The 16,914-nt window shown below is 39.3% G+C and overlaps 1 protein-coding gene and 1 long non-coding RNA gene across 2 annotated transcripts in view; one reads left to right on the top strand and one right to left on the bottom strand.

Moving 5' to 3' along the window:
- The window catches only part of LOC132373170 (uncharacterized), a 32,201-nt gene extending 18,141 nt beyond the window's left edge, over positions 1-14,060 (bottom strand). The window contains exons 1-2 of the long non-coding RNA XR_009505360.1: positions 13,959-14,060; positions 5,625-6,340 (exon numbers count right to left, since the gene is read on the bottom strand). This is a non-coding gene — a long non-coding RNA (uncharacterized LOC132373170). The remainder of the gene's footprint in view (positions 1-5,624; positions 6,341-13,958) is intronic.
- Positions 5,712-10,001, top strand: TUBA1A (tubulin alpha 1a). Its single transcript, XM_059935842.1, has 4 exons — positions 5,712-5,874; positions 7,939-8,161; positions 8,304-8,452; positions 8,811-10,001. Exons 1-4 carry the CDS (start codon positions 5,872-5,874, stop codon positions 9,789-9,791), a joined length of 1,356 nt encoding a protein of 451 aa, XP_059791825.1. The 5' UTR covers positions 5,712-5,871; the 3' UTR covers positions 9,792-10,001.
- Positions 14,061-16,914: the final 2,854 nt, after the last annotated feature.

Genomic DNA, 16,914 nt, shown 5'->3' with positions numbered 1-16,914 from the left:
TACTCACTCTACTCCCAACCCATTCAGTTAAAAGCCACCATTCCCAATAAAGGTTTTCACGATAAACCATAGATCATAATATAAAGACTTTTTCCTCCCTCTTAAATTTCTATAACTTTCCACTTAAGGCAGTACAGAATAAATTGTGAAGTAGATAAAATTTGTCTTCAGCATTCACAATTTCTTCTTTTTATATCTTTTAAATTTTTATTAAGAAATTTTCAAACATACTCAGAAATAGAGAAAAAAGTATAATGAACTCCATATACTCATTATTAAAACTCAACAACTATCAAGATTTTTGCCACAATCTTTTATCTATCATCGTTTCCCTTTTTCTTTGCTGAAGTATTTTAAAGCAAATCTTAGACCTTATTTCATTTAACCTACCACTTTTGCATGCAACTCTAAAAATCATGGAAATTTTCTTACATAACCACACTACCATAATTTATTGGTATTATCTAATAACTAGTCCATATTCAAATTTCCCTGGTTATCTTCAAAATGTTTTACATTGGTTTGTTTGAATCAGGATCCAAACAACATCTGCTGTTATATTTAGTAGTTAGTCTCCAAAATCTCTTCTAACCTAGAGCTGTCCCCCTTTCCCACCTTTTCCACCCATCCCACCCCACCATTGACTTGTTGCAGAAACAAGGTAATTTGTGCTGTAGAATGTCCTACACTCTGCAGTTGTCTGTTTTCCTCCTCGTGATGTCATCTGACTTCACGGAAGTTGAAGTTGTCAGACTAAACAGAAGTTGGCTCTAAAGGCTTAATTAGATTCAGCACAACTGTTTCTGCTAGATCACTTCATAGGTGATGCTGTGTACTTCTTACTGGATCACATCTTAGGTTCACAGGGTGTGATTGTCCCACTTTTAGTGATGCTATGATTGACTAGTGAGTTCAGACGGCAACAGCCTATCTTTCCATTAAAACATTCCCCATCAATATTTTATCTGAGTTTTCATCCACTGATAATCTTTGCCTTAATAAATTATTTCATTAGAGGATATAAAGGGTGATTTTTCTAACTCTCTTATTACTTCCACATTTACAAGCTGGCATTACTCTGTAAAGAATGATATTCTCTGGTTAACTAGGGCCATTTGGTCACCTTGAAATACAATTTGTACAGGAAATGCAGGACAAATGCTCAATTCTTTATTTGACTATATGATTGCCAGTGTATAGAATATGCAGTTGGTGCCCTAGTTATTTCCAATGGTGCAATGGTATCAGATGATTATTTTTAATTCACTTTTATCTTTTTTTAAATTTTCTTTTGCTTTGTGGGGATAACTTTATGAACTCATGAGTTTATACTGTTAAAATTAACATTTTATAACTGTATTATGACATGATCAGTGATATGTATTACAATAAGATCACTCCAGCTGTTGTATGGAGACTGAACTGGACAGGGGTAAGAGTGAGTGAATGTAGAGGAAATCTAGAAGGGCACTGAGGTTTTCTGGGCAAGGGATGATGTACTTATTAGAGTGGAGGCAATAGAGATGAAGAGAAAAGAATAATATTTGAGAGATATTTAGGAGGTAGACTTGACAGGACTTAATAATTAATTCTATGGTGTTCAGAAAAGGAGATGGAGATGTCAAGAGTAATTCTTGTTTCTGATTTGAGAAAACAGATGTGTGCTGCTCTATTTACTGAGCAAGAGAAACTTGTAGGAGGTGCATATTTGTGAGACGATAACTAGTTCAATTTGGGATACATGTGAGAAACCCAGCCAGAGATTAGAAGTTTACTATAAGATCTGGATCTAAAAGATGTCAAGCAAGACAGGAGTAAAGACACAGATGTAGAGAATGGACTTGAGGACACAGGAGGGGGAAGGGTAAGCTGGGACGAAATGAGAGAGTAGCACTGACATATATACACTACCAAATGTAAAATAGATAGCTAGTGGGAAGCAGCTGCATAGCACAGGGAGATCAGCTCGGTGCTTTGTGACCACCTAGAGGGGTGGGATAGGGAGGGTGGAAGGGAGACGCAAGAGGGAGGGGATATGGGGATACATGTCTACATACAGCTGATTCACTTTGTTATACAGCAGAAACTAACACAACATTGTAAAGCAATTACACTCCAATAAAGATGTTTTAAAAAATTAAAAAAAAAAAAAGAAGATGTCAAGGAGCCATTGGCATACAGAAAGGATCTGCAGTGTTGGGAATGAACACACTTACTAGACACTAGGGTAAGATCCATAGAATAAAATTAGGAAAAAGTCTAGGACCGAACCTTGAGGAACTCCAACATTTAAAGATTAGGAGAAGAGGAAGAACCAGCAGAAGCTGAGAAGAAACAAAAAAAGTAGGAGTGAAACACAGAAAATAGAGAATTTTTGAAGCCAAGGGCACAAAACGTCTCAAGAAAGAGATAACAGTCAACTGTGACAAAGCTTATCACAGGTCAACAAGAACCAAAAAGTGTCCAATGGATTTAGCAACAAATGGAGAGGGCATTTGGTTTCAAGAAGTGGTAGGAGCAGAATCCAGACTGAAATGTATTTAGGGATAAATAGGAGGTGAAGAAGTAGAAAAATTGTTAGACAACTCCCTTGTTTCCTACATAAGTTATGATACATGGGGTCATGCAATGGATTCTACAAGGCTCCTCCCCATACACACACAGAAACACATGCCATTCTCAAAACTATGTACTTGTACTTCTTTTATTTCTTCGATTGGACCAGAAGATTCTAGAGAAAAGAGACCACGTTACTACCTCTGAATTCTCCATGCTACACTGGATGGTCCAGGGCTTATTGCAGACAGCAAGTAAATGCTTATTGAATAAGCAAGGTAAGATACTTTATTAAATACCTTTAAATTATTAACCATGATAATAGTTATGAAAATATGCACAGACAGAAATCATTCATTTAATTCAACAAACATGTATATGATGTCTACAATATGCTAGGCAATCTGTGACTAGGATTCACATTTTAATGGAGAGGAGATGTAGACACCCAAATAAATAATTTAAATTCCACAAATACTATGAAAGAAAAAATGTTTTATCCTAATTTTACTATGGACAAGAAAGAATACATTAGTAGAATATTTATACATGTATACTGATGTAAGTTAAAGAATTTGGCAGTAAATATAAAAAAATGATCTAGTAGGACTTCCCTGGCGGTGCAGTGGTTAAGAATCCGCCTGCCAATACAGGGGACACAGGTTCGATCCCTGGTCCAGGAAGATCCCACAGGCTGCAGAGCAACTAAGCCCGTGCGACACAACTACTGAGCCTGCACTCTAGAGCCCGCGAGCCACAACTACTGAAGCTCACCTGCCTATAGCCCGTGCTCCGCAACAAGAGAAGCCACTGCAATGAGAAGCCTTTGTACCTCAACGAAAAGTAACCCCTGCTCTCTGCAACTAGAGAAAGGCCTCACACAGCAACGAAGACCCAACGCAGCCAAAAATAAATAAAATTAAAAAAAAAAAAGATCTAGTAAAAAAATTTTTTTTGGCTTCCCATAGCTTGTATGCTATTAAGTCAGATAATCAGGAACAAAAAGAATAGATTATTATTTTCCCTCCTCTCCCACTTATATATTTAAGATTAACAGTGCTCACATAGTCTATTTCTGACCTAGATCTTATTGTTACTTATGTCCAAGAGGAGGGAAAAAAATCCTAATTTTCATGAATGCTTCTGAGATAGAATTACAAAGAATCAATTGCATGAACCCTCCTCTCTTTTATTTAATCCTCTGTAAATTGCAATAAAGAACTGAGACTATTGGGGAAATGACATATTGCTTTCAAATTGTAAAGAAAATAAAATTCAAGACTGTGCCTCTCATTCCAGAAAAGGAGATTTGTACACTTTACCATGGTCCAGTTGTGTGTAATTTATTTCTTTATTAAACTTTTGAAAAAAGTATTTTCAATGAGCTACTTATTAATCCTTATATTTCCCTATGCCATTTAATTCTTACTTTTGTTAAGTGTATTTCCTGGTTCAGTAAAAAGTATTCAAGTCATCCTTAACCCTTCTGTCTCTTTACTGAAATATACTTTTATTTGCTAAAGGGATAGACACAAGATAATGAAGATTATTTTTCCTGTAAAATATGCAAGAAATAGATAAAATTATTTGTGTGTCGGGTCTCATTTTTTTGTAGGGATGACTACTGCAGCAAATTTGAACAAGTAAAGCAGAGCTGTGGCTGGCAGGCTAGAAAAATCCATGGTCGCCACTGTCACACCACAACCTGCAGCAGCTGTCTCAAGTCCCTCCCTCCCACGCCCAAGCACTGCCTGCCAGCCCAGCAGGAATGAATGGGCTCTGCAGAGCACTATAAATGGTGCTGTAGACGCTGAAAATCTGTTGCTAAAAACCAAAAGGAAAAATTATCCACCAAAGTACAAATTTTCAACTTCGGTGGCAATAACCAACTTCTTTACCTATGAAATTTCATTAGCAACGTCAAATGGTACCCAGTCAGAGTCATATTCTGCATACCACATCTTTGTTGGTAATGGAACCTTTCTAAATAGCAAAAGAATGTTACTGCAATCCATTTCCTAGGGCTGAAAGCAAAGCCTTTTGTCCCAAGAGGCAATTGAGCAACCACCAGAGTCTCTAGTTGAATAGCAACAGTATGAGGCTGGCTACAATTCCCACAGTTAAAAGCCCAATCTTAGAGGAGGAGAATTTACTGAATTCACATAAGAGCTACATAAAAAAGAAATGCAGTTATTGAGCTGACATCTACACGGTCATCTGTGGAAGGAGACAATATTACAAAACGGTTTTCTTGTTTACACTATACAGCTTTCCTCCTTTTTAACTTTCTCTTTCCGGAAGAGAGAACAATGCAGAATATAACTGCATGCACAGGTAGTACTAGCTTCTGAACTCAGTTCTTTCTCTTTGTATTTTCTCAGTTCTTTATTAGGAAAGATGATTCATTTTAAGGAACAATACGTTACATAAAATATATTACATAGACTTCTGGTAAAGGAATATTTCTAGCAGACTAAGTATGGTATGTTCATTAGATCTTAATTATCTTCATGTTAGAACTACTTGTGTGCTTCCATATTTAGTATGATTATTCTTTCCATCTTCTGTTTTTGTTTAACTATTAGGGAGAGGGTTGCAAAAGGTCTGAAAATAAATTACTTGAACCTGAGAAACCATTTTGGATGGTCCTATTATTGAATCTTATTTAATTTAAAAAAAAATTACATTTACCCAAGCCATTTTAAGCAACATTCCCATCTTCTCTTCTACTTTATTTTTAAAGCAATTAGAGATGTTGAATCCTCACCGAATGCAGTTTAGTATACTTTGAGGGAGAGGCTGAGAATAATTTTCCATTAAATATCTCATCGCAAATTCTGCGATTACATGTTGGGGAAAAAAACTCTTACATTGGTAATTTTAACTGTAGTTTGAGGTTTAAACAATATAAAGTCACCCAACTCCAGTTCTCTTTCTTCCCTCCCCTCACCCCTTCCCAACCCCACCCCATAATGGATGTTCGGCTGACTGTTTTTGCACGGTCTCTTTGTCTGAGGGATGCAAACAGTCTATGGATGCTAGGGAAAAAGGGGTGGGTGAGAGATTACCTCATCCCATGTCGCTTGCACCAATCACCACTCTTCTGTCGTGGCTTCTCTGGGCAGATTGAGGGGTCTGGACCAACAGGAAAAGGCCCCAGCCCATCCCCATGGTGACCGAGTTGTATATAGGGAGCCGCATCCGCCCATGTGCCGCAGGTTCTCTTACATCGACCGCCTAAGAGTCGCGCTGTAAGAAGCAACAACCTCTCCTCCTCCTCTCCGCCATCTGCTCGGCAGCCACAAAACAGCAACTATGGTAAGAATGTTTTCTCCGGCTCTTTGTGACCGTTGGGTGGGGTCAGCCTCCCAGGGTCTACTTGGAAAATCTTAAGCCCGTCTTCCTTTACAACTCGTTTGGATCAGTGGAGCTTTACGCTTTATTTGCGAGGTGGAGATTTGCCCCAAATCCTTGAGCCCGGCCGCCGCCGCAGTGCGGGTTGCAGGAGCCCAGCCAGAACCGCGTCCAGGGCGCAGCGGAACAGTGAGGGGAGAACAAAGGCGGCGCGGAGGGAGTTTTTGTTATCCGAGCCCTTCGTGGCAGCAAGCAGCTCATCTGTCGGTGATGAAAGCGTCTGGGGCAGGGAAGGCGATATTGGCGGCGCCTGCTCGGCCCCTGTGTGTGCGCACGGTATTCGTGTGACTCGAAGAGCCCTTCCTCGCGTTGTTCCCCAGGGACAGGGAGAGGCGGAGTCGATCAAAAAGTCGGGGGTCGGGGGGTGTTGCTGGGAAGAAGAGGTGGAGGGAAGGAAAGGAACAAAGCGTAGTTTCGGGTTAATATAAAAAGATCCCTCGCCAGTTCGTTGGCGTTTTAGAAAGATACCCATGTATTAACGGGGAAGATGGTTAGTTTCTGTTGGAACCCGTGGCGGCCGGCGTCACGGCGGCGCAGGGGCGGAGTTGTTTGTTTTTTGCTTCTCTGGCCTTGGAACCACAGGGCGGGGTTCGCCCTCACTAAGCCTCCTCTGTCAGGAGAAGACGTTTAATAAGCCTTTCATCTTTGCAGAACCGTAGGCGTTAAAAGGTTTTTCATTCAGTGTTAAAACTTAGATGAAATTTTTTTTTCTTGAGGAGCAAAATCACAATTCACTTGAGAAGCCCTTTAATGTCTGGTCTGGGGCCGCCCAGCCCTGACTGACTCATGTGTGTCCGTCTTCGCCGCACGTTCAGCGAGAGAGAAAGTCGATTTTGTGAGCCAGGGTGCTGTATTGCGGAGGACCCAGGGAAACGCCCTTCCCTCCCCCCACCCCCCCCCCGCCCCCATTTGTCAGTGAATAGACAACGGATAGACAAAGGAAGCTGTAGCCATAGAAGCCATAGAGAAGACACTCTCTGTTGAAGGTAATGAGTACGAATATTCTGTATTCTGTGATGGTTACAGAATCTCAGAATGAAAATACTATTTTTTGTTTTAAATAATATTTCATTATCCCTTCACTGGGCTTTTATTCCTTGTTTGGTAGCTTCTCATGTGCTATTTATTTGTAATTTAGGAACCGTTGTTTTAAAGATACTAATAATTTTTCAGTTTTTTGCAGTGGAGAAGATTCTGGGAAAACTTTTTTTTTTTTTAAGTAATGAAAATGCTGCAGACAAAGAAGACATACTCTTGTGCAGCTGTCTTTTGTTCTAGTGCATCTTCATTAATTCATTTCAATGTAGGCATATGGTCCCAGGCTGGGTCAGAGGAGGAAAACTGGCAGAATAGCACAATGAGATCATGCAGGCAGTTGCTGGAAATCGAGCTTGTTCTGTTAAATAATGTAGCAGACAGTACAGGCTGGCACCAGGCACAGCAAATGCAGCAATGCAGCAATGCAGGAGGCATTCCTTGTTTAGCTTCTAACCCGCAAGTACTGATGGATTCTGCAGAAAGACTGCAAAAGGGTGTGGCTTCCAGCCTCAGCTGCAGTACAGATGTCCATGTTGGAATACCAAGTCCTATTTAGCAGAAATGCTCATCTTTATTTAAAGGGAAAGGAGGCAGTAATATTGATTACAGTTAATTACTGATTGAATTTACTTCATTTTACAAATTCTGTGCTTTGAATATTTTTTAAATATGAGAAATCTTCTATTCAATCATGGCTTTTGGAACAATGGTCTTGCACCATGTGCTAAACAGTGCAACATTATTATTCGGACCACACGCATCTGCAGCATTCACAGCAGGTGGTTTTCCTTAACTGTTTCTATTGTGTTATGGATATGACCTCAAATAAATTTGAAGAATACTTCTACATTACTTAGTTTTAGAAATTTACTGAAAACTGAAAATGCTAATATAACTAATTTTACAGTTTTTCTCTGTTCCTTCCCACAGCGTGAGTGCATCTCCATCCACGTTGGCCAGGCTGGTGTCCAGATCGGCAATGCCTGCTGGGAGCTCTACTGCCTGGAACACGGCATCCAGCCCGATGGCCAGATGCCAAGTGACAAGACTATTGGGGGAGGAGATGACTCCTTCAACACCTTCTTCAGTGAGACAGGCGCTGGCAAGCATGTGCCCAGGGCAGTGTTTGTAGACCTGGAACCCACGGTCATTGGTGAGTTGACCTCAGTAACCCCAATGAGATCCCAGGGGTCTGGGACAGGAGGTGTGTCCTGGGGGCTCCACTGATGCCCTGGGGTCGAGCAGCCTTGTGCAGGTTGTTAGTGATGGGTGGCTGCTTCGTTTTCCTTTTCCAGATGAAGTTCGCACTGGCACCTACCGCCAGCTCTTCCACCCTGAGCAGCTCATCACAGGCAAGGAAGATGCTGCCAATAACTATGCCCGCGGTCACTACACCATTGGCAAGGAGATCATTGACCTCGTCTTGGACCGAATTCGGAAACTGGTATGTTTATTCTCAAGAATAAAGTAAATTAATGAACCTAAGGGAGATATTTGGAATATGCTCTTTTTTTCACACAGAATTGAAATGTAATAGTGAGGTTAATTATTCCTTTAAAGTTTTTTTTAAAGTTCAATTAAAATATGAACTATTTGATGTCATTTTATAAATATTAATAAAGATATTTTTGATAAAGAAATGCTGAGTAAGGAAGGTCTACAGTTTTAAAAAAACTGTTTCTTGTCAAAATATGATCTAAATCTTTGGAATTAATATGAAAAGTGAAAATATTTACTATGATTACTATGATGGTATCACAAAGAGCAATAACTATGTTTTTTCTATTCCTCTTTTCTAACAGGCTGACCAGTGCACAGGTCTTCAGGGCTTCTTGGTTTTCCACAGCTTTGGCGGGGGAACTGGTTCCGGGTTCACCTCCCTGCTGATGGAACGTCTCTCTGTCGATTATGGCAAGAAGTCCAAGCTGGAGTTCTCCATTTACCCAGCCCCTCAGGTTTCCACAGCTGTAGTTGAGCCCTACAACTCCATCCTCACCACCCACACCACCCTGGAGCACTCTGATTGTGCCTTCATGGTAGACAATGAGGCCATCTATGACATCTGTCGTAGAAACCTTGATATTGAGCGCCCAACATATACTAACCTGAATAGGCTGATAGGTCAAATTGTGTCCTCCATCACTGCTTCCCTGCGATTTGATGGAGCCCTGAATGTTGATCTGACAGAATTCCAGACCAATCTGGTGCCCTATCCCCGCATCCACTTCCCTCTGGCCACATATGCCCCTGTCATCTCTGCTGAGAAAGCCTACCATGAACAGCTTTCTGTAGCAGAGATCACCAATGCTTGCTTTGAGCCGGCCAACCAGATGGTGAAATGCGACCCTCGCCATGGTAAATATATGGCTTGCTGCCTGTTGTACCGTGGTGACGTGGTTCCCAAAGATGTCAATGCTGCCATTGCCACCATCAAGACCAAGCGTACCATCCAGTTTGTGGACTGGTGCCCCACTGGCTTCAAAGTTGGCATTAATTACCAGCCTCCCACTGTGGTACCTGGTGGGGACCTGGCCAAAGTACAGCGAGCTGTGTGCATGCTGAGCAACACCACAGCCATCGCTGAGGCCTGGGCTCGCCTGGACCACAAGTTTGACCTGATGTATGCCAAGCGTGCCTTTGTTCACTGGTACGTGGGTGAGGGCATGGAGGAAGGAGAGTTTTCTGAGGCCCGTGAGGACATGGCTGCCCTTGAGAAGGATTATGAGGAGGTTGGTGTGGATTCTGTTGAAGGAGAGGGAGAGGAAGAAGGAGAGGAATACTAAAGTTAAAATGTCACAAAGGTGCTGCTTTTACAGGGAAACTTATTCTGTTTTAAACATTGAAAAGTTGTGGTCTGATCAGTTAATTTGTATGTAGCAGTGTATACTCATGTACAATTACTGACTTATGCTTTAAAACACGATGCTTTGTTATAGTTCCAAGCTATCCATTTCTCTGGTGGGTTTGAATAAAGTATTCCCTGTCTTAAATGAGCTCAGTCTTGTGCTTTCTATTTGGGTGTCTGAAAATTTTCGTCTATTCAGTAGATTGAGAAGAAAGAATAACTATTGACTGTGGTTTATACATATTCTATGCAATGATTTATTTTTTAATTTTAAATTGTCTTAGTATATTATAAAACTTATGTATAAAATATAACATGCATATCTAAAGATTACTATTAGATGTAAATCAACCGTACTTCAATTTTAAAAATCGATTAAAAAAAAAAGGCGGTAAAGATTACCATTAGATAACATCCATGCTACTGTTAAGTTTTGACTCCATTATAATAGTTACTTAAATTGCTAGTACTTTGAGAATTGATATTTGCTAATGCACAACCAAAATCTGGTTGACTGCTGAGTCTCATACAACTAACAGATAAAATGGTGAATATTCCAAATGCATCATCCGGTCTTTATAAGCTTATTTTCATGCCCCTCATCTCCTTGGCAAGTGTCTAGTGCCATCATGCTTCCTCTGCCCTGGGTTCTCAAAAGTAGTCTGTTCTCTCCAAGCAATTTCCTACTATGCTAGACCTAGTTCTTTACTTTCTTCTCTCCAAACTTATTTTCAGCTGAATATCACACTGGAAAAGCCTGATACACTTATTCACTCTAATGTGTTAGTTATATGTCTGAACTTTAACTCTCCAAGGATATTCTTATTTTAATATGGGCCAATAACTTCAAAAAACAAAACTCTAACAGTGTAATAGTAGGCATCAACAACCAACACAGTGAATGAAACAGTTTTGGACCAAGGGGTTTTGTCAGCAATAGAGTTCAGCTGCCAGTCCAAATGACCAGAAGGCTAAGAACCCAAGGACAGCAAGTTGTTTTGTGCCATCACATTATCTTGTTCTGGGATAATACCCAGTGATGATGAAAAGATTTTTTTGGTATTAACCACCTATTTAATGTGTTTTTTCCTTGGCACTGCCAACTAAGGGGTGTAATAGAATTGTAGTACTGGAATCTGAGTTTAATGTAAGTTAATGGAGATAATGAAGAAGAAGAAATAAGCCAAGATCAGCTAATTTGAGGAACTTGCCTGGTGGTGCAGTGGATGAGACTCCACGCTCCCAATGCAGGAACCTGGGTTCGATCCCTGGTCAGGGAACTAGATTCCCCCATGCATGCTGCAACTAAGAGTTCACATGCCACAACTAAGGAGCTGGTGAACCACAACTAAGGAGCCCACCTGCCGCAACTAAGACCAGGTGCAACCAAATAAATTTTTTTTTAAAAAAAAGATCAACTAATTTGAAAGCCAATTCAGAATTGCTCAGTTTTAATTAAAGCTAATGCAAACAGATCTGATGCACAAGAGTAAAAGGTCTTGCTCATTCAGATAAAAAACAATGTGGAGGGACTTCCCTGGTGGTCCAGTGGTTAAGACTCCACGCTTCCACTGCAGAGGGCATGGGTTCAATCCCTGGTTGGGGAACCAAGATCCCACATGCTGCATGGCAGGGACCCCCAAAAAATTTGGCAACTAGATCAAATGTCAGTTTTTAATGTACATTCCCAGCACACAGCAAAATATAAGGGATATGGTAGATGTACAATGGTTATTGGTTGAATGAATAAAATGTAGGATAAAAGAGATACAAATATAAAAATCATAGAAGTTAAATAAAAGCCCTATGATCCTAATCTCAATTGTAAATATCAGTATGAATTTGTTATACATTCTCTATTATGAAAGAAAAAAAAAACATTTTATAGCTTTGTCCACTGAAAATGCCTAGAACCAATGTAACAGTAGTATCCCCAGCACTCAGATGGTGGTCGCTAAATATCATTTCTCACTGAAAGGAAGCAGGACATTTTAGAGAAATGACTAATTCCAAGCCTGGAGCAGGAAATATACAAGTTCAGCCCAAGTATTTTCTCATTCCAGAAAGCAAGGAAGATATAAAAGACTAAAGTCAAATCAAAGGGACACAGGAGTCAGGTTGAAGGGGCTCTCACTGACGGTACAACGTAAGTATTGAAAACAATACTGACTGCAATGTATTGAACCATACAAAATTTGTTAAAATCCATGAGATCATAATGGCTTTTGTTTAGTTAAAAAAAGAATGTAAAAATTACTAAAAACATTAAATAGAATGACCATATGATCCAGAAATTCCATTTCTGGGTAAATACCCAAAAGAATTGAAAGTAGGGACTCAGATATTTGTACACCCATGCTCATAGCAGCATTATTCACAATAGCCAAAAGGTGGAAGCAACCCTAATGTCCATCAATTAATGAATGAATAAAATGTAATATACATACAATGGAATATTATTCAGCCTTAAAGAAGGAAATTTTGACACATGCTATAACATGGATGAACTTTGAGGACATCATTCATAAGCCAGACACAAAAGGACAAATAGTGTCTCATTCCACTTATGAGGTAACTAGAATAGTCAAATTCATAGAGACAGAAAATAGAATAGGAGTTCCCAGGGGCTGGGGGGAAGCATATAATGGGAAGTTATTGTTTACTGGATACAGTGTTTCATCTGTTTGGAATGATGAATAGTGGTGATGGTTGCACAATGATGTGAATGTACTTAATGCTACTGAATTGAACCTAGGGGCAGGACAGGAATAAAGACGCACACGTAGAGAATGGACTTGAGGACACGGGGAGGGGGAAGGATTAGCTGGGATGAAGTGAGAGAGTGGCATTGACATATATACACTACCAAATGTAAAATAGATAGCTAGTGGGAAGCAGCCACATAGCACAGGGAGATCAGCTCGGTGCTTTGTGACCACCTAGAGGGGAGGGATAAGGGAGGGTGGGAGGGAGACGCAAGAGGGAGGGGATATGGGGATATATGTATATGTATAGCTGATTCAATTTGTTATACAGCAGAAACTAACACAACAATGTAAAGCAATTATACTCCAATAAAGATGTTAAATAAATAAATAAAATGATGATAATAATAATAAAAAATGGGTTAAAATGGAAGCAACAGGGATATATTGTACAGCACAGGGAAATATAGCCATTATTTTGTAATAACTTTTTAATTTTTATTTTTTAAGTATAGTTAATTTACAATATTTTGTAATAACTTTAAATGAAGTATAATCTATAAAAATATTGAATCACTATGTTATACACCTGAAACGTGTATAATATTGTAAATCAACTATACTTCAGTTTTTTAAAAAGGTTAAAATGGTAAATTTTATGTTTGCATATCTTACTACAATTAAATAAACAATGGAAGCATAAACCAAAAATTTTTTAAAAAATTACCTGCAGGGGAAGGGAATATGGTCTAACCAGACTTCTTTGAATGTATTTGTTGTATCATTTGACTGTAGAAACATGTGACTGTATTATGTATCATACAAAAGAATTAAATCAAGGTGGAAAAAATATCTAATAATTAAAAGCAAAATGAAACCAGTGAATCTAACCAAGTATGAAGTTGGTGGCTTAACTACAAACTGGAAAATTATTTCACGTGACTTAAAAACAAAGTAATTTGGGAATTCCCTGGCGGTTCAGTGGCTGGGACTCTGTGCTCTCACTGCCGAGGGCCCAGGTTCGATCCCCGGTCGGGGACCTAAAATCCCACAAGCTGTGGGGGGGGACAGCCAAAAAAAAAGAAAGTAATTTGGTTGTATATCCATAGTAAGTATATAGCCTAAGGAAGAAAAGGAACTCCAAAAAACCAAGCTGTTTTCAGTAATCATATAGTTATTAATAATACTGATAATGTTATTTTGAAACTATTACATATTAGAATAAATGAAATAATTCATTAATGTTATTAGTAAACAAAAACCTTAAAAGTTATTATAATTATATGATATATGTTCAAGAAAGTAGAGATATGAGGAACAATCCAAATCAAAATTCTAGAGATGAAAAATATATCTGAGGTTTAAAAAAAAATACTAAATGGGATGAACAGGGGACTTACCTAGCAGTCCAATGGTTAAGACTCCATGTTTCCACTGCAGGGGGCACAGGTTTGATCCCTGGGCAGGGAGTTGGGGAACTAAGATCCCGCATGCCACACAGTGAGGCCAGAAAAAAAAAGGGATGAACAGTAGATTAGACCACCTAAGAAAAGATTAATGAATTGAAGACATAACAATAAAAAGTATCCAAAATGAAAAAAATGAAACACAGAACAACAAAAACTGAGGAAAAAAATGAACAAATATATGGATACTAAATAGAAGGTAAGCAGGAGCACATTGATGATGACACAGCATTTTTAAACAGTTTATAAACCTTCAAGAATGAGATTTTAAACTTCTGGCTTTTATATTTTCTCAATTACAAACTACTTTCACATAAAATACACTGCTACAAATAAATTTAAAATAAATTTTATAAATTTATAAGGAAATATTTTTAGGATTAGAATTTAAATAACTTTAAAACACTTTTTTAATATATCATTTATTTTACTTTATTTTTTATTTTTTTAATTTAATTTAATTTTATTTTTTGCCACACAGCTTATGGGATCTTAGTTCCCCAACCAGGATTGAACCACCAGGGAATTCCCTGTTTTACTTTATTTTTAATTGTGGTAAAATACACATAGAATAAAATTTACTGTCTATCTTAACCATTATTTAAGTGTACAGTTCAGTAGTGTTAAGTGCATTCACATTGTTGTGCGACCAATCTCCTAAATTCTTTTCACCTTGAAAAACTAAAACTCTATACCCATTGAACAATAATTCCCCACTCCACTCTCCCCTAGCCTCTGGCAACCACTGTAATAGAGAAGAACAAATCTGACTCCATATTGGATCTGTTTCTTTTACTTTAACCTTTGTATTCTATTACTTTTTCTGTAAGTTAAGAATGTTGGGGGCTTCCCTGGTGGCACAGTGGTTGGGAGTCTGCCTGCTAATGCAGGGGACATGGGTTCGAGCCCTGGCCTGGGAGGATCCCGCATGCCACGGAGCAACTGGGCCCGTGCGCTACAACTGCTGAGCCTGAGCTCTGGAGCCTGCAAGCCACAACTACGGACCCCACGTGCCACAACTACTGAAGTCTGCGTGCCTAGAGCCCGTGCTCCACAACGAGAAGCCACGACAATGAGAGGCCCACGCACCGCAGTGAAGAGTGGCCCCCACCCGCCACAACTAAAGAAAGCTTGTGCACAGCAGCGAAGACCCAACACAGCCAGAAATAAATAAATAAATAAATAAATTTAAAAAAAAAAAAAAAAAAAGAAAGAATGTTGGGCTTCCCTGGTGGCACAGTGGTTAAGAATCCGCCTGCCATTGCAGGGGACCCGGGTTCGATCCCTGGTCTGGGAAGATCCCGCATGCCGCGGAGCAACTAAGCCTGTGTGCCACAACTACTGAGCCTGCACTCTAGAGCCCACGAGCCACAACTACTGAAGCCTGCATGCCTAGAGCCCGTGCTCTGCAACAAGAGAAGCCACCCAATGAGAAGCTTGCACACCACTATGAAGAGTAGCCCCCGCTCGCCGCAACTAGAGAAAAGCCCATGTGCAGCAACAAAGACCCAACGCAGCCAAAAAAAAAAAAAAAAATGTTGCGGGAATTCCCTGGCTGTCCAGTGGTTAGGACTCTGCACTTTCACTGCCAAGGGCACGGGTTCGATCCCTAGTCAGAGAACAAAGATCCCACAAGCAAAAAAAAAAAAAAAAAAAAGAATGTTGCCTATAGCATGAAATATACAGGATAGCCCATTCTCAATGTTCTTACTTTCAAAGGTATAAGTCTTTTCTATTCCTATAGAGATAAAAAGTTTCAGAACAAAATATACAAATAGTTCATACAGCTCAATAACAAAAATCAAAAACAATCCAATCAAAAAATGGGCAGAAGACCTAAATAGACATTTCTCCAAAGAAGACATACAGACGGTCAATAGGCACATGAAAAGATGCTCAACATCACTAATTATTAGAGAAATGCAAGTCAAAACTACAATGAGGTACCACCTCACACCAGTCAGAAGGGCCATTGTTAAAAAGGTTACAAATAACAAATGCTGGAGAGGACGTGGAGAAAAGGGAACCCTCCTACACTGTTGGTGGGAATGTAAATTGGTACAGTCACTATGGAAAACAGTATGGAGGGTCCTTAAAAAACTGAAAATAGAGGTGCCATACAATACAGCAATCCCACTCCTGAGCATATATTTGGAGAAAACTCCAATTCGAAAAGACATACTCACTGCAATGTTCATAGCCGCACTATTTACAATAGCCAAGGCATGGAAGCAAGCTAACTGTCCATCGACAGATGAATGGATAAAGAAGATATGGTGTATATATACACAGTGGAATACTACTCAGCCATAAAAAAAGAATGAAATAGTGCCATTTGCAGCAACATGGATGGACCTAGAGATTATCATACTAAGTGATGTAAGTCAGAAAGAGAAAGACAGGGGAATTCCCTGACCGTCCAGTGGTTAGGACTCTGCGCTTCCACGGCCAAGGGCCCAGGTTTGATCCCTAGTCAGGGAACTAAGATCCCACAAGCCATGTGGCATGGCCAAAAATAAAAAAAATAAAAACAGTCTTAAAAAACAGTGAAAAAAAATAATAAAGAGAAAGACAAAAACCATATGATGTCACTTATATGTGGAATCTAAAATATGATGCAAATGAAGTTATTTATGAAACAGAAACAGACTCACAGACATAGAAAACAAACTGATGGTTACCAAAGAGGAAAGGAGGTGGGGTAGTGATAAATTAGGAGTTTGGGGTTAGCAGATACAAACTATTACATATAAAATAGATAAACAACGAGGTCCTACTCTATATAGCACAGGGAACTATATTCAGTATCCCATAATAAACCATAATGAAAAAGAATATGAAAAAGAATATATACATATAACTGAATTACTTGCTGTACACCAGAAACTAA

Source organism: Balaenoptera ricei, chromosome 10 (assembly GCF_028023285.1).
Source record: "Balaenoptera ricei isolate mBalRic1 chromosome 10, mBalRic1.hap2, whole genome shotgun sequence".
In the NCBI taxonomy this organism is placed as follows: domain Eukaryota; kingdom Metazoa; phylum Chordata; class Mammalia; order Artiodactyla; family Balaenopteridae; genus Balaenoptera; species Balaenoptera ricei.
Note: the sequence above shows the minus strand (reverse complement) of the source record. Positions and strands in the feature narration are given on the sequence as shown.

What these genes read in the sequence shown, in the direction of transcription:
- TUBA1A (XM_059935842.1), top strand. An exon ending in CCTGGAACCCACGGTCATTG is followed by an intron (nt 8,162 to 8,303) that starts GTGAGTTGACCT and finishes TTCCTTTTCCAG; the next exon opens with ATGAAGTTCGCACTGGCACC. An exon ending in TGGACCGAATTCGGAAACTG is followed by an intron (nt 8,453 to 8,810) that starts GTATGTTTATTC and finishes CTTTTCTAACAG; the next exon opens with GCTGACCAGTGCACAGGTCT.